General features: G+C 52.5%; 9 protein-coding genes across 9 annotated transcripts; 5 read left to right on the forward strand and 4 right to left on the reverse strand.

The window, feature by feature from the left end:
* Positions 1–210: 210 nt before the first annotated feature.
* Positions 211–7800, forward strand: ACET3X_007159 (uncharacterized protein; the record flags this gene model as incomplete). The annotated part of the gene is made up of 3 exons (XM_069453368.1): positions 211–5529; positions 5582–7185; positions 7707–7800. The coding sequence occupies 3 exons, from the start codon at positions 211–213 to the stop codon at positions 7798–7800; spliced, it is 7017 nt and encodes a 2338-aa protein (XP_069305927.1).
* Positions 7801–7816: 16 nt separating this feature from the next.
* ACET3X_007160 (uncharacterized protein) lies at positions 7817–8778 on the forward strand. Its single transcript, XM_069453369.1, has one exon. The coding sequence runs from the start codon at positions 7970–7972 to the stop codon at positions 8756–8758; it is 789 nt and encodes a 262-aa protein (XP_069305928.1). The 5' UTR covers positions 7817–7969; the 3' UTR covers positions 8759–8778.
* A 273-nt stretch (positions 8779–9051) lies between these two features.
* Positions 9052–10788, reverse strand: ACET3X_007161 (uncharacterized protein; the record flags this gene model as incomplete). Its single annotated transcript, XM_069453370.1, has 3 exons — positions 9052–9983; positions 10033–10641; positions 10689–10788. 3 exons carry the CDS (start codon positions 10786–10788, stop codon positions 9052–9054), a joined length of 1641 nt encoding a protein of 546 aa, XP_069305929.1.
* A 1669-nt stretch (positions 10789–12457) lies between these two features.
* On the reverse strand, positions 12458–14272 carry ACET3X_007162 (uncharacterized protein; the record flags this gene model as incomplete). Its single annotated transcript, XM_069453371.1, has 1 exon — positions 12458–14272. The coding sequence occupies one exon, from the start codon at positions 14270–14272 to the stop codon at positions 12458–12460; it is 1815 nt and encodes a 604-aa protein (XP_069305930.1).
* A 739-nt stretch (positions 14273–15011) lies between these two features.
* ACET3X_007163 (uncharacterized protein) lies at positions 15012–15973 on the forward strand (the record flags this gene model as incomplete). Its single annotated transcript, XM_069453372.1, has 2 exons — positions 15012–15189; positions 15240–15973. The coding sequence occupies 2 exons, from the start codon at positions 15012–15014 to the stop codon at positions 15971–15973; spliced, it is 912 nt and encodes a 303-aa protein (XP_069305931.1).
* A 1692-nt stretch (positions 15974–17665) lies between these two features.
* ACET3X_007164 (uncharacterized protein) lies at positions 17666–18964 on the forward strand (the record flags this gene model as incomplete). The annotated part of the gene is made up of 2 exons (XM_069453373.1): positions 17666–17911; positions 17999–18964. The coding sequence occupies exons 1-2, from the start codon at positions 17783–17785 to the stop codon at positions 18962–18964; spliced, it is 1095 nt and encodes a 364-aa protein (XP_069305932.1). The 5' UTR covers positions 17666–17782.
* A 133-nt stretch (positions 18965–19097) lies between these two features.
* On the reverse strand, positions 19098–20658 carry ACET3X_007165 (uncharacterized protein; the record flags this gene model as incomplete). Its single annotated transcript, XM_069453376.1, has 3 exons — positions 19098–19852; positions 19904–20258; positions 20308–20658. The coding sequence occupies 3 exons, from the start codon at positions 20656–20658 to the stop codon at positions 19098–19100; spliced, it is 1461 nt and encodes a 486-aa protein (XP_069305933.1).
* Positions 20659–22575: 1917 nt separating this feature from the next.
* ACET3X_007166 (uncharacterized protein) lies at positions 22576–23482 on the reverse strand (the record flags this gene model as incomplete). Its single annotated transcript, XM_069453377.1, has 2 exons — positions 22576–23026; positions 23076–23482. 2 exons carry the CDS (start codon positions 23480–23482, stop codon positions 22576–22578), a joined length of 858 nt encoding a protein of 285 aa, XP_069305934.1.
* A 1594-nt stretch (positions 23483–25076) lies between these two features.
* ACET3X_007167 (uncharacterized protein) lies at positions 25077–25907 on the forward strand (the record flags this gene model as incomplete). Its single annotated transcript, XM_069453378.1, has 1 exon — positions 25077–25907. The coding sequence occupies one exon, from the start codon at positions 25077–25079 to the stop codon at positions 25905–25907; it is 831 nt and encodes a 276-aa protein (XP_069305935.1).
* Positions 25908–25916: the final 9 nt, after the last annotated feature.

Raw genomic sequence — 25916 nt, forward strand, 5'->3', positions numbered from 1 at the left:
TTGCCGCATAACAACTGCAACTGTCTTCCAATCATTCGCACAGCCCGCAATCAGAGAAACGTCACGCATGAGCTGGGGTTTGGTGTCACCTTCCTTTTGCCCATCTCGAAAGCTCAAAAGGGCCAAACATTTCCTCTGTAGAATGCCAGAGTATCGGCAGATCTCAGCCTTTCTTAACAACTGATACTTTACACGATACCAACCTCACACATGGCGGACCAGGAGGCGGCAGCCAAGCGAGCCGCGGGGCTGACGAAGCTCTTTAACGCTGTCATTCACGGCCATCGCGAAATCAAGACGGTGGGCGATGGCAATCGGTTTTTGGAGGCATTGTGTTCACAGGAGGATGCATCGAAGTGCGTGGAGTGTCTGATCGCATCTTCGGCAGGGTTGGCGGCGGTCTCTGTCGCCTTCCGATTGACACGTGAGAGCACGTTCCTCAACGGCTTGGCAACATCCGTCATCCTCCGACTCGCCGAGCCATCGGTCAAGCAACTCTACGGCGGCCAATTTCTGCAACGCGTCCTCGAACAGATTGTGCAACCACCTACGTTCTGGAACACGCTCGTTGAGGCACACAATGCTCACGTGCTTTCCAGCGATGCCACGCGTGCCTTTGCGTGGCTATTACTGGAGCTGCTGTACAGTCGCTCGGAGGACATCCCTGACGTGCGCGACACGGCAGAGCGCCTCACTAACAACGGATCATTCATCAACTCAAACTCCCTGGACATTCGCAATATCGGTCAGAAGATCAAACACGTCCTAGACAGCACGTCAGATGAATCCGCCGATGGCCCGGGTGGGCGACACGACAATGACTTTGCCCAGATCCACAAGATCAAGCTCCTACCAACGCCAGACGAGTTCGCATGTGCCGAACATCCATTCTACAGACGCGCGGATTCGATCGCGTCTGTTCCCGTAGAGAGCCGCGGTATGACCCATGTTGATAACCAGTTTCGCCTGCTCCGTGAAGATCTCCTGGGTGAACTGCGTAACGATTTTCAGATCGCCAGTGGCCAGAAAAAAGGACGGCGGAAGATAATCCTCGAGCACCTGAAGTATGCTGGTATCGACTGCGGACCGGAAACGAGGCGCAAGCCTTGCTCTCTGAAGCTCTCCTGCCCAGACGACATTCCACAGCTACGCAATGTCAAGGGCGCTGCTCGCAAGAAGTACCTTGCCGATAACAGAAATGTCCTAAAGCATCAGTCACTCGGCTGCCTTATTAGCAATGGCAACATCATCGCATTCGCAACCGTGGATCGCGATGAAGACCTTCTTGCCCAGCAACCTGCTATCGTCGTGTTGCGTGTAGCCGACGCTAGCTCGTTTGGCAAAGTGTTGATGGCGTGTAAGCTCGCAGCCGACCTCTGCTTTGTGCAAGTAGATACTGCGGTGTTTGCGTATGAACCTATCCTCAAGTGTCTCCAGTCCTTGACCGAGCTGCCATTAGAAGATCAGCTCCTCGGCCTCACTCCAAGTTCCGCCGAAACAGTCTCTGGTATTCAGCCGACCAAGATTATCAACGCCGTCTTTACCCATCGGGAAGAAGATCTCCAACACATCATCGGAAGTAGTCACTCGATCAAACTCGATCAAGCCCAGGCAGATTCTCTACTGACTGGTCTACTCAAGAAGGTTAGCCTTATCCAAGGCCCACCAGGAACTGGCAAAAGCTTCATTGGCGCTCTTATCGCAAAGATACTACACGACCATACCAAGGAGACGATGCTCATACTCACCTATACGAATCATGCTCTAGACCAATTCCTAGAAGACATCCAAAAGGCTGGCATCCCTGCGAGCTCGATCGTGCGGCTAGGATCAAAATCGAATGCTAACACTCGTGCACTCAGCATCAGAGATCAGCCCAACAACTACAGAATGACTGCGGAAACATGGAATTTGATTCAATCTCAAAAGCTGGCAGCTGAATCTTATCACGACGCTCTGGTCGCAAGGATAGCATCCTTTGCTTCTATGCGGCTCAGCGAACAGATGCTTCTCGATTTCTTGGAGTTCTCTGATGATTCAGAATACTTCGATGCATTTGCTGTGCCTGACAACGAAAACGACATGACCATCATGGGGAGAAACAACAAACGCATCGACAAGTACTATCTAGTCAAGAGATGGCTTCGCGGTGAAGACGCGGGTGTTTTCTCCAGTTATGCGATGCAGACCTATCCTCACATTTGGAATGTTCCGCTGCAGATCCGTCGCAAACTTCAGGCGCAGTGGAACAAGACGGTCCTCGAAGAACGAGTCACTGAAATTAGTGCGCTTGCCGACAAGTACAACAAGTGTCGTGCCCAGATCGATCGATTGTTTCGCGAGAAGGACTTCCATGTGCTTGGCCAGAAACGCATCATAGGGTGCACTACAACGGCGGCCGCCATGTACACCGACGAGATCCGTAAGGCGTCACCTGGCATCGTCTTGGTGGAAGAGGCTGGAGAGATTCTGGAGAGCCATATACTTACAGCTTTGACTCCCACCACGAAGCAACTCATCCTGATCGGTGATCACAAGCAGCTACGGCCTAAAGTCAACAATTATGCTTTGACTGTGGAGAAAGGGGATGGATACGATCTTAACGTCTCCTTGTTCGAACGTCTTGTGCTTGATGGAGTCCCTCATACCACCCTCAGCAAGCAGCATCGTATGCGCCCTGAGATCTCATCTCTCGTCAGGTCACTCACCTACCCGGAGTTGGAAGATGCGGAGAAGACTCAGGGTCGACCGAATCTACGCGGCTTCCAAAGCAACGTCATATTCGTGTCGCATTCACGTCCTGAGCTCAACGCAACCAAGATTTCTGACCGCCGTGATGGCGGCGCAAACTCCAGCAAGGAGAACTTGTACGAAGCTGAGATGGTGCTGAAATGCGTACGATACTTGGGCCAGCAGGGTTACGGGACGGAGGATATTGTGATACTGACACCTTACCTTGGCCAGCTTTACCTGCTAGTGAACACGTTGTCTAAGGAGAACGATCCCATCCTGAACGACTTGGATTCCCACGAGCTGATTCGAGCGGGTCTGGTCACACCAGCTGGCGCTAACATATCCAAGCGCAAGCTCCGCATATCAACCATTGACAACTACCAAGGTGAAGAGAGCGATATCGTCATCGCATGTCTCACGCGAAGTAACGAGGCCGGGGATATCGGTTTCATGTCTTCTCCTCAGCGCGTCAATGTGTTACTTTCACGAGCGCGAAACGCTTTGATCATGATAGGTAACGCCGACACTTTCATGAACAGCCGCAAAGGCAAGGAAGTGTGGGTACCGCTCATGGACCAGTTGAAGAGAGATGGCCGCGTTTACGATGGTTTTCCTGTCAAATGTGAGCAGCATCCAGAAAAAACTGCGCTCTTGACTGAGAAAGAACACTTCGATACGGTATGCCCAGATGGCGGCTGCTCTGAGCCATGTGGCAAAATGCTCAACTGCGGCCTTCATGCATGCCCTCACCGATGCCATCAACTACAGGACCACTCGCGTATGGATTGCAAAGTGATCATCTCTTCGACTTGTCCTAGCAACCACAAGACCACAAGGAAATGTCACGAGAAAGCCGCGGCGCATTGCCGGAAGTGTGAAGCCGAAGTGCGAGCGCAAGAAAAGAGGCGTCAACGAGAACATGAGCTAGATCAGGAGCGAGAGGCAAAGCAACGTGCGTACCATGCACGACTACAAGAGATCGACGAAGAGATCCAGCACCAGAAGCGCATTCTGAAAGAGCAGGCCGAAGAAAGAGACCGCCAGCAAGCGCTCAAACAGAAAAAGGAAGACCTTCGCAATATCCAGGAGAAAGTCAAGGGTACTAGAAAGTCATCAGCTTCAACATCTTCATCATCCAACACAACAGCTTCGCCGTCGACCGACAATTCCGATCTGCGGAGCGAGTCCGCAGCATCTGATGCGGCTTCTACTGGGCGCAGCGAGACTTCAGCTCATGCCAAATCTGCCTCGTCAGATCAGGACCAGGAGCAGCCCGATTGGGACAAGAGCGAAGCCAGGGATGATTGGGAATGGCAGAAGAAATACGAAGGTGCGGAAAATGAAGCTCTGGATTCCCTGGTACCCATGATAGGGCTAGAGTCTGTCAAGCAGAAATTCCTCGCGATCAAGGCCCAAGTGGATACGGCGGTGCGACAAGGGGTATCACTCAAGGGAGAGCGCTTCGGTGCTGCTCTACTAGGCAATCCTGGAACAGGGAAAACGACCGTGGCTAGATACTACTCCAAGTTTCTCGTCAAGGTAGGAGCTTTGCCTGGTGATCATTTCATTGAGAGCTCCGGATCAGCTCTCGCAAACAATGGCGTGTCCGCTTGCAAAGCCTCCATCGATAAGATACTCGAAGAAGGCGGCGGTGTGTTCTTCATCGACGAAGCATACCAACTGGTATCTGGAAACAGTCCTGGCGGCAAGGCAGTGTTGGACTACTTGCTTGCCGAGATTGAGAACTTGACCGGCAAAGTTGTCTTTGTGTTGGCGGGCTACCATAAGCAAATGGAAGCTTTCTTCGCTCACAACCCAGGCATCCCGAGCCGTATACCAATCCGAATGGAGTTCCAAGACTACGAAGACCACGAGTTGCAACAAATCTTCTGCCAGTACATCAGCAAAAAGTATTGCGGACAAATGAGGATTGAAGGCGGGATGAACGGTCTTTACGTGCGTATCACTGCTAGACGCATCGGCCAGGGTCGGGGACGAGATGGCTTTGGCAATGCCCGCGAAGTCCAGAACAAGATTGCACAGATTGCTGAGCGCCAGGCCAATCGACTGCGGAAAGAGAGACGAGCCGGCAAGATGCCGAATGACCATTTACTCACCAAGGAAGATTTGATTGGACCAGAGCCTTCGTCGGTGCTCAAGAACAACGCTTCATGGATAAAGCTGCAGAAGCTTACCGGCTTGGCCTCAGTCAAGGATTCGGTAAAAGTTCTTCTTGACGGGATGCAGACCAACTATCAGCTCGAACTGCAAGAGAAGCCTATCATTCAATACTCGCTCAACCGCTGCTTCATCGGCTCCCCAGGAACGGGCAAAACTACCGTGGCGAAACTGTACGGGCGCATCCTGGCTGACATTGGCCTTCTTTCCAACGGCGAAGTCGTTGTGAAAAGCCCAGCGGACTTTGTTGGGAGTGTTCTCGGAGGCTCGGAAGCTAATACGAAAGCCATTCTGGCGTCCACGATCGGTAAAGTTCTCATTATCGATGAGGCTTACATGTTGGCTAGTGGTGCTGCTGGTGATCCGTACAAAGCCGCAGTTATCGACACCATCGTTGCTGAAGTCCAGAGCACTGCAGGAGAAGACCGATGCGTACTTTTGTTGGGATACAAGGACCAGATGGAAGAGATGTTCCGAGACGTCAATCCTGGCCTTGCGAGGCGATTCCCGCTGGAGTCTGCGTTCGTCTTTGAAGATTTCAATGACACTGAGATTCGTCAAATCTTTGACTTCAAACTCAAGGAGATCAGGTTTGATGCGACAGATCAGGCCAAGAAGGTAAGGCCCAAGATCGAGCAGTATCTCGACTCATGCTAACATGCTTCTGCAGGTCGCCATGGAAGTCATACAACGCGCGCGCAATCGCCCAAACTTTGGCAACGCGGGCGAAGTCGACATCATCCTAGATCGTGCAAAGGCGTTGCACCAGAAACACAAATCTTCTGGCAAAGTAAAGAAATTTGGCACGTTCGAAGCCATTGACTTTGACCCGGAGTTTGACCGGGGTGAACGGGCAGCCACTGAAATCTCTGCTCTATTCCAGGACGTAGTGGGATGCGAAGACCTGGTCGAACAGTTCCGGGGTTACCAAACCACCGCTGCAACTCTGAAAGCTCTTGGGATGGATGCTCGAGAACAGCTACCTTTCAGCTTCCTCTTCAAAGGACCGCCAGGGACTGGCAAGACTACTACGGCTGCAAAGATGGGCAAGATCTTTTACGATATGGGCTTTCTCAGCCAGGCCAGCGTCGAGGAATGTTCCGCTACTGATTTGATCGGACAGTATGTGGGCCAAACTGGGCCAAAGGTGCAGAAGCTTATGGAGAAGGCCTTGGGTAAGGTTCTCTTCATTGACGAGGCTTATCGCCTTGCAGAGGGTGGATTTGCCACTGAGGCGATGGATGAGCTGGTCGACTGCCTCACCAAGCCAAAGTTTGCGCAAAAGCTCGTGGTCATCCTTGCCGGCTACGATAAAGACATCGACCGACTAATGAGCATGAATCCTGGCTTGACCAGTCGCTTTCCCGAAACAGTTTTTTTCAAGCATCTCGACCCGGAGACATGCCTCAAGCTTCTTGTCAAGGATCTCGGGAAGAGGAAGAAGAAAGCGCCACTTGACCTGTCGGTTCTCGATCCGCCAACACCAGAACTACGGCAACAACTGCTGCAGTTATTTCACGAGCTATCGGTACTGGAATCGTGGGGTAACGCTCGCGATGTCAAATCGCTGGCGAAGAACATGTTTCAAGCGCTCATCTCTAAGGCAGTACGTCCAGTCACTACTCTCGTACTTACAGAAACGATTGTCATCAGCACCATGGGCAAAATGCTGGATGAACGTTCACGAAGAAACGCCGCTGTAGGCACGAGCCGGTTTGACAAGCCGATGCCTCTACGACCAATGCCGCAACCACAGACGCAAAACCCGGGCCCACCACCGGCGCGAAGTTCAAACATCGACACGGATACTGCCCCGCAGCCGACGGCGATTAACACGGACAAGCAAGAAGACGAGCCGAAACCATTTGAGAAGAAATCCCAAGCTGCAGCAGAACCCGAAGATCCTTTTGACTCAATCTTCAAAGCTAAGCGCGACCCAGGCGTGTCCGACGAAGTATGGGAGCAACTAGAACGCGACAAACATGCCATGGTCGCCAAAGAGCGCAAATTCCGTCAGATGCAAGAAGAGAAGCGAGAGTACCAAGAGCGCATCCGAGAGTTCATCCGTGCGGAGAAAGCCGCTGCCGATGAAGAGGAGCGGCGCATCCGGGAGCAAGCGCGCATTGCAGCTGAACTGGAGAGGCGGCGTCGCGACGAGGAATTGGCGGCTATTGAGAGGGAGCGACAGAAGGAGATGGAGAGGCAGAAGAATTTGAGGGTGTTGGGCCCGTGTCCGATGGGGTTCATGTGGATCAAGCAGACTGGTGGATTTAGGTGTGCGGGTGGGAGTCATTGGCTTCCTGATGATTATGTTGATTCGGCGTGTTGCTGAGATGGTGGCATGGAAGCGGGCGATCGTTTGACTGTTCATTGGCCCCCTTGGTGACTGGATAGATTCTGTTGTCGAAGGTATACGTGCGCTGGCAGCGATAGGTGATCGCAGTACTGTTTCTGAAAGTTAGCGCAAAGCTCACAACACATGTCATGCCAATAGCTTTTAGGTGTGTTTTTAAGCATGAGAATTGATGTAAGAACAGAACATGCGTGAGAGTAACCCTAGTCCTCTCTCGTTCCTTTGTTGTATCAAAATCATGCTCGCTGTCCGGCCCTTGTGAAGATTGTGTCATTACATGCGTCCATTGCGACACATGCTTCCACTACTCTCTGAGTATATTAATTACATTGTGTTGGCTATGCGCCGATAACAATGCACCGCCCAGAGTAAGCAGCATCAAAGGACAAGCACACAACGCTCCCAGCACAACGTGCGGCATGCATTGCGCTAACTCCAGTAGTGATGCCGATACGTACGGTAGCGTGATTACTAAACTCTTCCGAGGTTCCGAGGCGCGCATCGCCCCTGCTTGGAGGCTAATCACGGAACGCTAGCTTCACAACCCATGAACAACGTGGTCGTCAATATCTTGCTACCCATCTCCCGGATGGGATGTGAGACCAGGGCAGATTCGACATTCATTAGACGCACTCATAGTACTAGAAGGCCGCAACTTGACCTTTGTATTTTGACATCTTAATCACAACACCAACCTCGACCACCATGTCCAAGAACACCTCCACCAAACAGGTCATCGCCGTCGTCGGCGCAGGCCCAGGAATCGGCGAAGCAGTCGCCCACCGCTTCGCAGCCGAAGGCTTCGTCGTCGCACTCCTCGCGCGCACAGAAGAAGTCCTGAAAACCATGGCCAAGACCATCAACGACGACGTCGGTGCCGGCACAGCACACTACTACATCACAGACCTGCGCGTCGAAGACACCATCATCTCCTCTTTCAAGCGCATCCGCGAAGAGCTTGGCCCTGTCAACGTACTCGTGTACAACGCGGGCGCGCGCCGCGTAAATGGAAAATCCATCATCGACACGACGACGGAGGAATTCGAAAACTTTACCAAGATCAACCTCTTCGGCGCCTTCTGGTGCAGCAAACTCGTTATCCCGGATATGCTGGCGGCTGGCAAAGGCACGATTCTCTTCACGAGCGCGACGGGTGCGCTGCGCGGTATGCCGGGCTTGGCCTCGTTCTCGCCTGGCAAGTTCGGATTGCGCTCGTTGTGCCAGATTATCACGCGCGAGTACCAGTCCAAGGGCATTCACGCTGCTAATATCATTGTGGATGGGCCCGTTGATGGCAAGTTGATTGGAGGAGTGACCAGGAGGCAGTGGGAGAGGACGGGGCAGACGGATAAGGCGGCGGAGGTGGAGGCGTATCTTGTGCAGCCGAGGGATCTGGCGCATACGTACTGGTTTTTGCATACGCAGCCGAGGAGCACGTGGACGCAGGAGTTGGATGTTAGGGCGATGAAGGAGACGTTGTTTACCAAGTTGTAGATCTAGATCAATGCGAGATTAATTGAGTGCTTTCAATCATGTGCGGCGTATGGGTACGAAACTATGGTCTGGACGCCATCTGCTTGATCTCAAAGGACTAGATTGAACCTTGGATGACGAGCTACTTGCAACTGTCGTATCGCACAACATACCAATACTCACCTTGTTACTAAGGTAGATCAAGAAATGAAGCCATAACAGAGGCACACACGTCAGTCAAGGATGAATGATATGATCGGTCTGAACTCTTTGTTGAACTCTCTCCTATAGAAGTTGAAACTGGATACACTATACTACAAACGAGCTTTGGCAGTCTTCTCCGCCTCCTCCGCCTTCGCTTGGTCAACGAGTACCCTCCTCAAGATCTTACCCGCATTGCTCTTCGGCACCGCTTCCACAAATCGTATTCCACCTCTGAGCTTCTTATGCGGTGCCACGCGCTTGTTGAACCATTCGTGAATCTCGTCCTCTAGCTTCTTATCAGCCTTGTACCCAGGCGCCGCAACGATGTACGCCCTTGGTAACTCCGTCACTCGTGATGCATCATACACGCCGATGACAGCAACATCAGCGACGGCCGGATGACCGAGCAGGAGTGCTTCAAGCTCCGCAGGTGCGACCTGGAAGCCATTGTACTTGATGAGTTCTTTGAGGCGATCGGTAACGAACAGATTCCCATGTTCATCGAACCTGCCAACGTCGCCGGTGTGATACCATCCCTCCGCGTCGAAAGCTCCCGCCGTAGCTTCAGGATTGTTGTGGTATCCCTTGAAGATGTTTGGGCCCTTGAGACACACTTCGCCTTCTCCGGTACCTGGTTCTACTTCCTTTCCATCTTTCATCAGTCTCGCTGACATGTTGGGCAACAAGCGTCCAGATGTACCCATAGGTTTGTCCCACTCTTCGATGAGTTGCGACGTCACGGCTGGTGCGGTTTCGGAGAGACCGTAGGCTTGCCGGATAGGGGCGCCGATGCGCTTGTGCACTGCAGTGAGGATCTCCAAGGGTGCTGGAGCTGCGGAGGAGTGCAGGTCGCGTAGTGAGCTGAGATCGTACTGGTCTACTATCGGCGCCTTCGCCAATGCCAATGCGACGGGTGGAACAATCCATCCTATGGTTATCTTCGCATTCTGCACCGTCTCGCAGAACTTTGGGAGGTCGAAGCCTTGCATGATATACGCAGTCGAACCGTGATAAATAGGGGCCGATATCAGGGCAGCGATGCCTGCATTCGTCCGTCAGCGAGCATTTGACAGTGAGGGCATCAGACTTACCGTAGATGTGATACATGGGTATAAAACCAATACTCTTATCCGTCTTCCAGTCCGGACCACCACCATCTCCTACAACTTTTTGGACAATGTTTGCGATGATGTTCCTGTGAGTCAACATAACACCCTTTGGAACGCCTGTGGTTCCGGACGAGTACACCAAATACGCCAGATCTTCTTCGGGATCAATCTTGACTCGCTGCGGACTTGAAGCGCCCGCCAAAGTCGAAAAGTGCCGAACGGCTGTCGTCGTGGGCTTGTTATCACTAACGAGAAGGATATGGTCAAGAGGAAGGCCGACTTTCGATGCCGCTTCGCGCGCGACATCAAGGCATACAGCGTTCGTCACCAGTCCCTTGGCTTTCGAAGAAGTCAATTGAGACACTAGCTCATCGACCGTGTACATAAAGTTCAGAGGACACACAATGCCTCCTACGAGTTGTGTTCCGAGGATAACGGGCGCGATGTCAATGTCATTCGGCGTCATTATGACCAGAACATCGCCTTTGCGCCAGCCCCATTGTTGCTGAAGGCCGCCCCCGAACCGCTCAGCACTCGACCGGAGTTGGGAGTATGTGTACTTTCGGTTGGTGGCGACGTCTACGAACAGCACTGCGATCGTGTTAGTCGCCGCTTGAAGAACGTACGCGAATACGAACCATGGTCATCGGGGTATGGGCGATCCGATCGTTCGAGAAAGTATGACCATATATCGGCATTCGGGACCGTGACTTTAGGGTAAGGCGATTCGAGTGGCATCGTGAAAGAAACAAGTGGAATGGATGACTATACTGCAACACTCAGCTCGCGATAGCTTAGTTGTAAACAATCAATAACATGCTTATGTAGAACCCCACAGTAGCGCGTTTTTATGGCGCATCGGTCCGGCGTAGATAGTCGCTACATACGTGCGTATCAGGGACGGGAGCGACAGTGATGAAGCGTGATTAGTCGTGGCCGAGAGACCTCGGAAGTGATCGACATGCAGCGCAGTGCGCTCAATGCACCCCACACTTACAGCTATGCGCGTTTAGTGAACTCGGCCTCTACGAACCCTTGGCTATCTGAAACTCGCTGACATGTCAACAACTCGTTGAAAATGTTGAATTACAAGCCACATCAACTACGGCGAGTTTGAATGATCGTTGCAGTTTGCAAACCCCTCGGATAAGTCGCGGCCGTGACGAGTCAGCATGATTTGTTCCGCAAGACCACGCAGTGCTGTTTGCACGATGCTGCATGATATTGCAGGTAAAACATATGTCAATAACATGTGCCTCGGCCTGACTCCTGATGCGTACAAGAGAGGTGGGGGACCAGCGTAATAAGGCCGGCTCATGTTCATGGGTGAGAAGCTTGACTATTGCGACGCGCAACACAGGTTTTGTAGAGGCATAGTGATGTATGCCCGAAGTTAAAAAGACCAGGCTGATGTTAGTTGACTGTTCGAGTGTACAGCAGTCGTTGGTACGAGATCGTTGGTGGAAGATTGAAGCTGCCACGATCTGAAAGCCAGGATGCAACTCATCTGACCAAGGTCGCGCCTAGACATGGCATAGTCTAACCCAAATAGGCAATTTCTCTTATATAGCATGCTAAGACCATACTATATTATTTTAAAAATTAAAATTAAAATCAAAGAAGAATTAATTTAGAATTAATTTACCCTAGCACCTTGGCATGCCATCTCTGGGCGCGACCTTGGTCAGATGACGTGTATGCACAGTTCAACACGACGCGCAACGTACGCGATGAAGCCTCACCTCTTTCTCAACAATTGGATTCGTCGCATACACTAGAAGAATGATTATGATCGATTGAGTTTTCATTCGAAACCTGCATGTCGCAGCAGCAATCTATAGTATGCTCCGGACATCTCCGGAGAGAAATGACGCGTCAAGCCCCTGCGCTCAGCCAGTCAACCCATCACCTTGTCGCCAGAACAATAGCGCGAATAGCTCCTCTCGTTCAGCGATCAATTTACTAGCCACGGCTACCAGCACTAGCTCTACCAGGCGCGAATCTTTGCGGATGTACTCTCCCCGCGTTCCGCATCCATGGCGCCCCTCATCTTCCTATCCTTGCGACCAGCCAGTATTCCTGCCCCATGCTCTGCCATAGAGGCATTGTTTTCTTCTGTGGTATCACTCAGGACCTCATCGGCATCCTCAGGCCGGGCGTATCGCTTACTTGGTTCGTGGGACTGGTGCTCCGTGATATCGGGTTAAGCAACGATGCTTGAACGAGTTGAGAGTGCATGATTTGGGGGTAGATCGACACTGCGCTAAAAGCCGCTCTCGGCAGCGTAACAGAGACGAGGATCAGTTGCAGTGACCTCAACAGTTCCGCTACGCACTGTCAAGTCACTAAAGTGAAGGCGGGGGCGAATTTTAGCCAGTCCTGCTATCGCTGCGTCTCAAAACTGTCGTCAATCGTACGAACAGCAAGGCTTCGCGGCTTTCCGTATAGCCTGCTTGACAGTATCTTCTACCTCCTCCCAGTTCTCGCCCATCCACGTTAGGAACATCTCAAGATCCGTGTGGCGCACGCCAGGAACCTGACGCAACATCTTTCGGACAAAGTCACTGACATTGCCACCGCGCTGGCCACCAAACAATGCTGCGTACGCGGCCTGGTACATTGCCGACTTGGATGTGTATACGCCATCGCCATCTGCTCCAGTCGCCTTGATCATCGCATCAGCATAGATCTCGCGATACATTTGTAGCGACAGAGGCGAGTGCATTTGATCGTATACATCGTAATCTGGCAGCCAGTCATATGTTAGCCAGAGTGGGAGGGTAGAGTATCCAAGACAGCGAGGCGCGGTGGAAGCGCGCTCCCAATCGATGATAGCGGTCACCTCGCCAGTGTCGGGATCGCAGAAGATGTTCTGGAGGTTGAGGTCGTCGTGGCGGAGAACGAACGTCTCCTTGCTGCACTCGGGCTTGGCTGGCTTCGAGAAGGCGTCGCTGCGGAAGAATGTGTCGAGAATACCGTGCATGGCCAAGAGCCGGCCTTCCTTTCCCTCGCGCGGCCAGGCTTTCTCCAGCCCATCCATGAGGAGTTCTAGACTTGAGTCGTACACAGGCTTTTCTGCAAGAGCCTTTTCAGTAAACATGTCTGAAATGGAATCTAGCTCGACATTCCACAGCCACACTGGACCAATGGTAGGCATCCCATCCATATCAACCTCATCAAAGTTCAGAGCGCCAATCTTGTCGAATTCAAGGTTTCGAAGCTCAGCCATGGCCTGAGCTAGCGAACGAAGCATGCGCGAACGCTTGGAGGCCAACGCCGCAGAAGGACGGTCGCTTTTCTCGAGATCAAATCTACCGTCTGAATCCACTCCATACCAGACATCCAGGGCGCAGCGACCTTGGCACGCCTTCATCAAGATGTAAGGTGCGCCTAGGTCGTTATCCAGGGTATCAGAATAGGCGATAACCTCTGGAACAGGACACTTGGTACGCTCGCGGATGAGCTTGATGGTACCAAACTCGGAGCGAAGCATGTAAGCATCTTGCTTCTGCCACCCGAGAGAAGTACCAACAGAGGGGACTTTGATAACGTATGTGCCGGCATTGGGGCCTGTGAGCAGATTGTATATCCGGACGTAGTTGAAGCCACCCTCGATCTCCTTGCAAAACTGATAGTCTTCGTCCTCGGTCAGCAACGAGCCACCGACGTGTTGCGCGAGGATCTTGTGGAAGTCCCAGTGAGGAATGGCACGCAGAGGCGCCCAGTCTGAGCGATCGCAGCCGGATGAATTGGTTTCCCACGTGGTTGACCTTGAACAGTGCGAATCGGTTGTTGATGATTTACCGTCGTCAGCCTCTTCTTCGGAGAGTCCGCTGCTAGATGAGGTGGACTTGTCAGTCCCTTTCACGGCTTCGTTTGAGTTGGGAGTGACGGCCGGCGAGCCATCCTTGTCAATGAAGTCTGCCATTACAACATCGCTAGTAGCACATATTTGCTCGTCCAATTCGGTTGCGCTATGTAGAAGATCGGATGCGTACTTCTCTTGACGCATGAACCAAACCTTCAAATTCTCGTAGGAGTTTGTGAGTACTGTAGAAATGTTGGTGTCTCGCCTAATTAGGTGATCGCGGACCTTGGGGTCATCCAGGATACCAGGTGCTGGCGGCGTCTTCTGCAGCTTGTGCTGAACGTTCTGTGAAGGTCCGTTCCAAATGGAGCTGAGCTCCAAGAGTAAATCCGTAAGACTAAAGCCGAAAGGCATGATGGGTGGGGCGGTGGATAGGTATTGTCGCCGGATGGCGGTTTGACAACAACTAGCAAGTCGACCGGCAATCAAGTTGGCTATATCCAGGCAAAGTCCAACTGGGGAGAATATATAGGGGGAGTTGCTGTATAAACAAAACTCAGATCTTGTGTGAAAGACTTGCCTTGATGAACAATGTACCTACTGACGGTGAGGAATCTTATTTTACACAATGACGATGTAAGTGTATGAATACACAAATAATTGCTTATAAGCGGCGCAAGCGTGGTCTCACTTTATATTTTGGGCTTCTTCTTTGAGTTCATGCACCATGGTCGCTATCTGATTCACCCACTTCATCCCATGGTACTGCGATGATGACCCATATTCGCTTGAGCCAACCACAACTTCCTTGATTCTTAACAATGTGAACGAACAGACTCTCGAATAAGAGAATTCGCGAGCAAAAAGATGCTCGACCTCATGCACTTACAATGTACTTGCCACGGTAAAAGAGTGAAACAAAACCGTCGTGTCGAAAATGGGCATCGCTTCGCTTGGGAGTAAAACTAAGTCTAGACCGAATCAACAAGTACATATACGAAGAAACTATACAGCTCATCCGCCGGCATGTATCACTGTTACGGGATGATACTTTCACACATGCCGCTTCGGTTTTATATACAATGGTTCCCTTTCAGACTACTCTTCTACATATACGAACCAACTTAACTACACCAAGCGAACATCAACAAACATGGTAAAACTCATCGGAGGCTGGATCGATCTAAACGAAAAATATGGAGACATGTTCAAAGGAGACTTTAACCCTAACATCTCCAACAAGAACACTCTCAAAGTCTTGAGCTTAACACATCACTGTCCTGATTGTAAAGCACCTCCGCAGAAGAAATGCTTTCTGCAACTACACTTTGGTAAGTATATCCAAAGTCCCCGTCAATAAGCATACTAAGCCACCCATCAGCCTACTGCGACGAATGCGGAGAAAGATTCGGAGTCTGGGCCCGAAAAGGATGTGCAAGACATCCTTACAGCCTGGGCTACAACGTCATCTTCAAAGCCGTACGCGACCACTGGCCAGACGCGGCGATCGAGAAACTGCTTGCAGAAGGTGGCAGTATCCCGGAAGAGTGCTTCTCGGAAGACGGGACGGACTTTGTTCCGCCGTTTATGCTGAACAGTCCGATGGAGGAGAATGATCGATATGGATTTCTTCGCTGCATCAACACTGAGCAGGCTCAGCTTGAGAATAAGGCGGCCGTTTCGTTACTGGACTTTACTCACGGTATCCAGGGACCGCAGAGAGTCAAGAGTGTCGAAGAGACTGTCTCTGTCGACACGGGAGTTGTAAGCCCGACCAAGAATGGCCTTTTGGAAGACGGTCTTGCTCCTATTGCTGATGCCAAAGTCCAAGCCCAACCATCTTCCACGACTCCACGTGTCACTCGCACTGGTCAGCCTTCCAGACGTACAGAGTGGCTCCCCTCTGGTATGAAGAAAAGAGATGCGAAGATACTGAGGCAGATGCGTGCGACGATTAAGCAGGTCGAGAAGATTGCAGCGGCGACATCCGAGCAAGCGGAAAAGGACACTGACGTGGTTATGAAGGAGCTACAGAAAGCGAAGAGAGCAATAGAAAAGACCAAGAGAGAGGAAGAAGATGCTCGGAAAGGAAAGACGCGTCACAGGTGGAAGTGATTGCTGCGTCGAAGCTCTTTCTCAAAGAGGAAGTCGACGTCGAGCAGTTGCGTTCTTGCACTGCTTTTTCGTAGATGAGATGGTTATCGGTAGACCATAGATGACTGTGTGCGTCGGCTCTTGCGACTTGCGCAGGGGATATGTCCATAGCCTTGTAGTATAATGACCAAAGATGTATATCAACATCAGCTCGAATTCGTCGTGCGTATCTCGTGCCACATGCATCAGTCGTAATAGCCGTAGATAGGTCTCTCCCACGCTCAACGACGACCGCCCATCAGGTTGCTAACATCCATCATACTCATCACCTTTCTATCCCCAGGCCCACCCGACTCCATAGACCGCAACACCCTACGTATCCCCGTGCCATCCTGCCCCATCGACCCCGCCCCATACACCGCCTCAGCCACCATCCTCAACTGCATCGGCGCCTTATCATCCCCATAATGCGCAATTATCTGTGCCTTTGTAACATTTTTCCGCACATTATTCTATTCCCCGCTCTCAGCAAACTTCTCGCATGCCGCCTAGTGCTCAGCGTCCTACCACGGCGGCAGTAAGCCCTTCCGTTGCTCCGCCTGGTCGAGAAACTTTTTGAAGGGCTCGATGCTTGATGGTTTGCTGGTGTAGATGCTGTTGGGCGTGGGCTTGTTCTCGAGCCTTATGTCGTCTTTGGAGCGCATGCGGAAGGCGTTGATGAGGAGCCTGTAAACGTCTTTCTCTGGACGGTCGTGCAGGTACTTGCCGTTATCTAGTCTTGTAAACGGATTTAGTACGTGTTTCTCGAGCGTCTTCGTGCGGGGCGCGGAGTAGTTAGTGCTGTGAGTTGTGTTTGGCGGGAAGCCGGAATTGGCATTGGCTTGTTGGGCGCAAATCTTCTTGTGTGTTTTCTAGTCTGCTTTCTGGCAGTCACGGCCACAGTATTCTGTGGTCTTGCATTTAGAGCATTGCTGGAGGTTTGCCAGGCCACAGTCCGCGGCTGTCTTCTTTCAGTTGGCACATGCCTTGGGCGTCATGATGCGTATGGAGAAGAAGGATGCTATGAACTGGAAGATGTATGGGAGGGCGAAGAACAGAAGCACAAGTGCCGCGGAGATTTTATAAAAGCTAGCCATTGAATCATGGTAAATGTGGAGTTGGCGAGCAGGTGCCGTCTTATGTCGCGACGTGAAAGCGAGAAATCACAATTGGCGTGATACGGTGGTGCTTTCTACAATGTACGCTAAAGGGAGGTGGGGACGAAGGTTCTAGCCGCTCACGTCCGCACCGCGAGGTCACGTGCTGTTGCAGCAGTCAACCCACCATCCGCGAAACTAGCAATATGCATATCAGAATACCGGATACTCTTCTCTCTGGGAAAGAGAACAGCCGAATCATGACAGCGTAATCGCAGCTCTGCAATCAGCACCATTGCCATGGCAGCACGCCGTCTCGACTCGACGTGTCAGCCCCCACACATGATGATGACGTCATCTCTCTCACGCTGAACATTCCGAAACAAAAAGCATCGGAGTTGCAGTCCGCACCGAGTACACTCCTTACATGTCGCGGGATATGCGGGGGTGGGCAATGGAATCCAGGATGCGGGGAAGTTACACGCGTCTATGTCCCTTGTCCCCACTATGAGGCGTGTATTACGGTCGATAACGATCCTCACTGTAGGCCTGATATTTAGACAGCGTACATATAAGAGGTTCTCTGAGTTTGTTTCATCTACGTGTGTATCCGTCCTTGTTCGTGCATCCTGAACTGAATAGTGATTTCTCAAACTACACATCAAACACCGTTAATGCTCCTAGCAACCACATCATGCAAAACCCATCCGTAGTCCTCTACGGCCCAAAGAACGCAAAAATCCAAGACACCACGATACCAGACCTAGTCGACGCCCACGATGTAATAGTCCGCATCAACTACGTCGGCGTCTGCGGCAGCGATGTAAGACCACCAGCACCACCAATTCCATCCACGCCAACACCTCTCCACTAAGCATCTCCTCACCAACCCCCTAACCCACCATCCCAGGTCCACTTCTGGCACCACGGCGGCATCGGCAAGATGATCAACCCCACCAACGGCATCACCATGGGCCACGAAGCCTCCGGCACCATCCACGCCATCGGCCCATCCGTCACACGCGTCCGCCCCGGTGACCGCGTCGCCATCGAGCCCGGTATCCCCTGTCGCATATGCAAAGCATGCAAATCCGGTGTCTACAACATGTGTCGCCGCATGCGTTTCGCAGCCGCCCCCGGGCCCCCGGATACGCAAGGCACGTTGGCGAAATACTTTCGTAGCGCGGAAGACTTTGTGTACAAGGTACCGGATGCGATGGGGTTGGAGGAGGCGGTGCTGGTCGAGCCGTTGGCAGTCGCGGTGCATGCGGTGAAGTTGGGGGATGTGAGGCCTGGGGAGACGGTGGTGGTGATGGGGAGTGGGACGATTGGGTTGTTTTGTGCGGCGGTGGCGCGGCAGTTTGGTGCGCATCGCGTTATTGTTGTTGATATTTTGGAGAAGAAGTTGGAGTTTGCGGCTGCGTACCTGGGGTGCGAGACGTTTCGGTCGGCGGTTAATGCGAGTCCGGAGGAGAATGCGGAACGACTGTTGGAAAAGTTTGGTCTTGTGGAGGAGGGTATCGATACGACGGGTGGTCTTGTGGATACTGTTATCGAAGCCTCTGGTGCGACGTCCAGCATTGACATGGGTATAAATGTTGTGCGGCCGGGTGGCAAGTACGTCCAGACTGGGCTTGGGAAGCCAAAGATTGAATTCCCGATTGTGGCCATGGGCCAGAAAGAGCTCTTGGTGAGGGGGTGTTTCAGATATGGTGCTGGGGACTACGAGCTTGCAGTGGGGTTTTTGGAAAAGGGCTTGATCGATGTGAAGCCTTTGATCAGTTCGATTACGCCGTTTGAGAAGGCGACTGAGGCGTGGGAGAAGACGTCGAGGGGTGAGGGTATCAAGAATTTGATTCGAGGTGTGCAGGATTAATGGGATATGGACTTCTTTGTTCCTCGTGACGCGACAAAAGACGGATAGTGCTATCATCGAGTTTCAGTATCTACTAGATCAATCTACAGACCTTAATCCATCACTCGACGAAGCTTTTGCCGTAACCATCCCACTACTCCTCAGGCGGGTACACAACAATGCGATCGATATCCGCCCCCTTGACATCCTTTCCGTTGTTCAAGCCTCCAATAGTAATAGTATTGTGGCTTCCCTCCTCCAAGTTCAACATGAGCGGCGTGCTCAAGATGATGCCCTTGTGCGTATCCCTCTGGTACAGCGACTCCACCTCCTCCGTCTTGTTGTTGACAATGACGCTCGCGATGCGGCGAAGCTGCCACGTGCCGTTGATACGATCAGGCGTGCCACCGGGCTGGTCGCCGAAGCCCATGTCATCCGTGTTCTGGTAGTAGAAAGAGACCCACTGGGGCTTGCCCGCGCCTTCGATGTTGGAGAAGGTGACCTTGCTGTCGTTGCCGTAAATGCCAGTTACGATGACACCGTCGCTGCCGAAATTGGCTTCTTGGTGGTACGCGTTGCCGGTGGTGGTGGCGTTTTTGCTGTAGTACGTGGTGCCGTTGATGGGAGTGACTTCTCCCGTCTTGACGTCGAGATCCCACACGTCGTACCACTTGAGTCCGAGAGACTTCTTTTCTTCGTCAATCTCAATGGGCAGCCAGATGTATCGGCTTTCCCAGAGACTGTTCGAGTCCCATTGGTCGCCCATGTAGATCCAAGTTGTCTTTTTGGTACCGTTAATCCGGAGGTTGAGGCCAGATTGGGAGTTGAAGGTGCGGGTGTTCAATGGGGCGATGATGAAGGGTTGAGACCAGGGGCCTGCAAGGGAGTCGGCACGGAAGGCAACGACGTCTGAGATCAGTCAGCATGTGTTATAGCTTCACGTGCAGCATATTTACTCACTGTTTGGGCGATAGCCCGTCTTGTGCGACATTAGCGCAAAGTAGCTCTTGTCAGTCTGCACGATCGTAGGTGCCTCCAGATCGTACTTGTCGAAGCGATGGATGACTTTCTCAAGAGCCGTAATGTTCTCGTTGAAGGAGGTCAGGTATACGTCGCGTCCTTCCCTGCGGTCGCCATTGGAGTACAGCGAGTATGCTCGGCCGTCTTTCTGGTCTACAAAAAGACCAAAATCTTGTGACCAGTTGCCAAGCGGTGCTGTAGCATCCACAAACTCGTACGGGCCGGTGATGTTGTCTGAGACAGCAAGGCCTTGGAGAAGCTCTCCGTAGGTGGAGTTATCGGCATGCCACCACATCTGTTCATGTTTAGCGCAATCAATGCAATTGATCACGGGGGTTTCTCACATGGTACTGGCCAGTGCCCTCGCTGTACACAACCTTTGGCCTTTGAATAATGTCCTCCGTGGAGATGTACGGGTGGCCCTCAATGGGCTCCAAAGCCAACCCGTGAGGCTCCCACGTCGCGAGATCATCGGAGCTGTATACGCTGATACCACCACCCTCTTCCTGTCCCTCGACCTTGTACTCGCCAAACCAGAAGAACTTGCCCGTCTCTTGGTCAACAGTAATACCGCCAGCGTGCGCATTCACCAGAGTGCCATCGGTAGCTCTCCAACGCGCCCCCGGTACAATCCATTTAGCAGAAGCAGTTGCCGCAGCTAGCAAAAGCTGGCACGAAAGCGTATTGAAACCCATTTTGACGTGAAGCAAAGAGCGAACTGGGATAACAAACACAATTTTTTTTCAGTCGATCCCTACACACCTCATATAGCCGGTTGCACACGCATGCACGTTTTACCAGCCAAGCACCCCCCGGGAGTATTTCGCCCGAACCGCCAGGAACACTAAGCCCTGGATATCATCATGCGGGGCTCCGCACCAGCTCGCTTCCGCGATCATCGCCCTTTCTCCAGGTTTTGGGACAACGCCGCTACCGCTTTCTGGCCTGGTCGACGCGGGTGTCGGAAAAACCAAGACTTTGCGCTGTCTGCCAATAGTGAGGGGGATGCCCGCTACACACTTGCGCACGGCAACGCTACTGCTTCGAGCATGCAAGCCGGCTGGAGATGGGCTGTCGTGTCTTCGGAGACACGGGCCAAGGGCTGGTGTTGAGATTGTTGGACGGTGAGCAGAGGAGCTTCGGGGTAGCTTGGGAGAGGATGGAGCGAGCTTGGGGAAGCTGGTGAGGTCACCCTGGTGCCTTGCTGCCGTGCCGCATCTAGGGAATCATCACCAACAGGCAGTACTCTGGGAAAATGAGAGTTTTGGAAAAGTACGGGTCGAAGTATTGTAATCATTTCATGTCAATAGCGATGGCTCACAGATACCAGGGGAGTTTAAAGATCTTCTGCGGAGACTGACCCTGGTCTGTTCGAAAATCATGACAATTATTAGGCCCGCCACGGTACGAAGTGAAGCGTCAGAAAGGACCGAGGTAGCTGTCAGGACTGCAGCGCTTACCCACTTTTTGCCGTCTTGAATTCTTGCCTGAAGAGAAGCAAAGGAAAACTCAATGATTATCGCGATACAGTAGGCCGCCCAGAGACCGAAAAAGTGACTCCACACTCTCGTAGATCTGTGGCGACTCCATTCCGATGAATGTGTAGCGGGTCGGAACAAGGCACGTAATGTACGCGATTCGCTAAACCTACGGATGCTTAACACAACATTAATTGTACTGCAGCCCTACTAAAACAATATGTAGCACCGCATCTAGAATTATCTTAGTGTGATAGCCCGCACTAAATTCGGCTTCTTCGTATACCGCGTGCAGGTGCAAGAGTAAACTTTTTAGGAAATGCACTAGAATTACACTGACTCCGCAGAGTTACCCAGAAGCAGCACAGTAATCACAGAGTCCCATAAAACCCGTATACCTCCGTGCCTTAACTTCAGCGCCTCATTCATCGTGACGCGGTCTGCCCGGGTCGCACTCTGTTGTCTGTTATGATTAGAAATTCCTGCAAAAATTGTCAAGAACCAGACTCATCCAGTGCCTTCCAGTCCAGAACGAGCTGAGACAGACTTAAATACCCCTTCTACCGCTATCGTGGCTCGATAGCGATTCGTCTCTAGTCTACCTGAGAACAATACTACTATTCACGCTGATTATTGTGCATCCAGTATCTTATAACCCTATTGTTTGACAAAAATACGAAATAAACTCAACACTACCAAAACGATCCAGTCAAATGGGTGACAACACCATTAGCATTGATCGCAGACCAACAGCCCGGCTAAGCAGGAAAGTATATACATGACAAAAAAATAAATATTCACAGAAGAATCACCGAAAACTAATCCCAACCATTTTTGTTCCAGCCGCTCTTTAACATGCCAAAGTTGAATAGAAGAAAAGTGCGCATGTTGGATGCACAACACTCCCTCTACTGGCACTGCGAGTACCACTCGTTGCTCTTGACGCACTTGCCAGAGGCACAAGCAGTGGGGCCCGAGTACCCGTTTCCACCACACTGTCCGTAAAGCTGAACGCTACCGCTGCCGCTGCCCTCCTCGGACTCAACATCTCTAGAAGAAAAAAAAAACCAGATTAATCATCGTGGCCTCGTAGGTTTTTGGTGTGGCAAGAGAATATGAGTCAGGGATCTAAGCTTACTTGGTCGCAGTGGGCTTCTTGGAGGAAGAAGTCTTGGTCTTGGTGACAAGAGTGGAAGTAACCTTCTTGGTGGTGGTAGGCTTAGCAGTGGTGGTAGGAGCAGCACCGGAGCCAGCACCGCAAGCAGGAAGCTTGTCGAGCTTGCCCTGGGCACCCAGGCAGGCGTTCTTGGTGTCGAGCTTGGAGCTGGAACCGTTGCCCTTGTCAACACCCTTGTACTCAGCGCACACGTTCTTTGTGCTTCCGCAGGAGCCCGAGATGGTAGCCGAGTCGCCAAAGTTGGAGTTGATGCCGATGAGGTCCGAGGTGACACCATAGGCCTTGACGTTCTCGACGATGACCTTGCGGGGAGACTTCTTGGAGTTGTCGGTGCAGTCACCGCACGAGCGGTAGAGCTTGCCGGCGTTGACAATGGTGTAGTCCTTGATGGTGACGGTACCACGGCCGCTAGGTAAGGTTAGTCGGGGCTATCTGTAGGGTGTTGGGTGATACGTACTTGTGCTGGATGACCTTGTCCTTAGCCTCTGCGGCACCACCACCAATGATGGTGGCATCACCGGTACCGAGGACGGAGACGGCGTCCTCGCAGACGTCACGGAACCAGACGTTGAGCAGAGTGCAGGTACCCATGCAGTGGACACCCTCGAGGGCATTGGCACCGATGATGACGTTGGAGAGAGTGGCACCGTCCTGGAGGATGAAGACGGCGTTGTTGCTGCCAGTGTCCTCGTCAGAGTCACATGGCTGGCCACGGTCAAACTCCTTGTTGCCCAAGTCGACCGTGCCAGTGATGGTGCTGGGCTCGGGGAGCGAGACGATGCTACCGACGCGGCTGGGGATGTTGAGGGTCTGCGCAGCGGCCATGCTGGCGACGAGGGAGAGGAGTGCGACCTTGGAAATCATGGTGAAGGATGAGAAGCGGGTAATTCAGCAAAGATGAGAGTGGATGAATGGAAGAGTTGATAGATCTCCTGGATCGTTGAAATAGGGAAGGAAGGAATGAGTGAGTGAGTTGGTTGTCCTGTAACTCTCGGGATGCTCCATCGCCTTTATACAAATGCTCCATACCCCCTATCGAAAATGGCTGCATCGGCAACAGCATCTGGATTCCCAGGTACTCCGGGAATGCAATGGAAATTGCCACAGGATGCAAGAAACCCCCGGCATGTGGACTAGTCTGACAGGCCAAGGCGCCGTGTGGTAATTGTGGAGAATTCTTTTCCGCCTGCGGTATGCTGTGCTGGGCGATGAACTGTGGCTGTTGTGGACTTAGTGGTGGCTAGAATGGTCATGCTCACCACAACAAACTCTCCGTTTCGATCTGCACTGCATGGCGGCGATGGTGTGGATTTTACTGTGATTCGCGGGATTTATATGGAGACGTTCCTCCGCACGCCATATAGTGGAAGAAGTAGTATTTAGTCATGCTGTACGCCATATCATGGGGTTTTGGCGTTCTGCATATTAGGCAGACCTGGGGTGCATTAGCACACAGCCATAGTCCGGTACCTAATTCTCCGCGGTGTTTGGCAGGATTCCTGGGCATCGTTTTGTAAATAGCTTGGCGTTTCAGTCAAAACACGGGGAGTAGTCCTTGTCATGCAGCGCGTACCCGGTGCGATTGGCTCCCATTTTGGAACGGATGCCACCATGTTGGGTTTTGACAGCTGTGACAGAAGTTTACCTCTACGCAGATCCGCTGTCATCCTGAATAGACTTTGCATCCAACATATTGGAACGTCGTTCTCATCGGGGTCGTGTATCCTGGTGCTGCGCGACTCAGGGTGCCGTCGAGACCCCCTTGGCTGAGGCCAACAAATGGGTGTACCCGGTACATCTGTTGAGGTTGGGTGACTTGAGTCTGTGTCTCATTTCCGCGCCCTCCTGTATAGTACCATGACGGCACAGACCATCGGTGATTGGCTTGTTGCGATCGGGGAACGACGCATGGTAGCGTAAAACCCTTCAACGAGCCTAGAGCGCCTGAGAAATGGCGGCTAGTTGCAAGTACCCGATCCGACGGCCTTTGAAGGCGTGTACCGCGACTCGAGCAGGCGCCGACGGTATGCACAGCGTGGCAACATGTTTATTGCGGCAGGGCGTATGCGCCGGTACTTCCACCAACCGGCTTTGTATCGACTGTACAACCCAGAGTCGCTCGAGCCCTGAATCGGCAATGTGGATGCGGTACAATTCTTGTGACCTTTTTGTTAAACAGAAGCGGCAATTGCCTGGAGACCGCAGTTCTGGGTGCAAGGCTAGCGGGGCAGCAATTCCGCGTTGGGATATGGCATTCGATATTAACTCGGTGATGAACAAGAACGATGAATAATCCTGGACAGCGGCACCGATGCGATGGAACAGAAGGGGTTTGCCAAGGCCCATGGCTTGTGCTAGCAGCGAAGCGGGTCGGCGCCTTGGCAGCAGCGGCCCACCGAAAAGTTTCGAGAACCTCTGCGCATCACCGCAAATATTCAAACACCGCAAACCGCCCACCATGTCGTCGATGCGCAATGCCGTCCAGCGGCGCAACCACAAGGAGCGCGCGCAGCCCGTCGAACGCGAAAAATGGGGTCTCCTCGAGAAGCGCAAAGACTACAAGCTGCGGGCTGCAGACCACAAGCAGAAGAAGGCCAAGCTCAAGATCCTGAGCGAAAAGGCGCGGGACCGCAACCCGGATGAGTTTTCCTTCAAGATGATGTCGTCGCAGGTCGACAAGTCGGGGAAGCGCGTGGTGGACCGGGGCAACAAGGCGCTGAGTATGGAGGTGGTGAAGCTGCTCAAGACGCAGGATGCGGGATACATCCGCACGATGCTGCAGCAGACGCGCAAAGAGCGCGAGGAGGTGGAGCAGCGGCTGATTATGGAGGAGCAGGGTGGGGTGCGCGCTGTAAGGGATGGCGAGAGGGCGAGGCACGGCAAGCACCGGGTGTTTGTGGAGAATGAGGAAGAGCAAGACGAGTTCGAGCCAGACACGTGGTTCGGACGCGGCGAGGACATTCCCGCCCGCAGTGAGTCGCCTACTTTTGGAGACCTGCAAGACGAGCAGTCGGACGACGACGAGCAACCTGTCCAGCGGCCAAACACGCTGTCGAAGAAACAGATGGAGGCGCAAGAACAGGCGCGGAGAGAAGCGAGGAAGTTCAGAAAGGACAGAGAGCGCGCGCAAGAGCGGCACATGTCAAGGCTGCGAGCGCTCAAGAAGCGCGAGAGCGAACTTGTCGCCGCGGAAGAAGAGCTAGAGCTCCAGCGCGCAAAGATGAACAACACCGTCGGCGGCGTCAACAAGAACGGCGTCAAATTCAAGGTCCGGGAGCGCAAGCGCTGAGACCCTCTT

This window comes from Alternaria dauci, chromosome 6 (assembly GCF_042100115.1).
Source record: "Alternaria dauci strain A2016 chromosome 6, whole genome shotgun sequence".
In the NCBI taxonomy this organism is placed as follows: Eukaryota; Fungi; Ascomycota; class Dothideomycetes; order Pleosporales; family Pleosporaceae; genus Alternaria; species Alternaria dauci.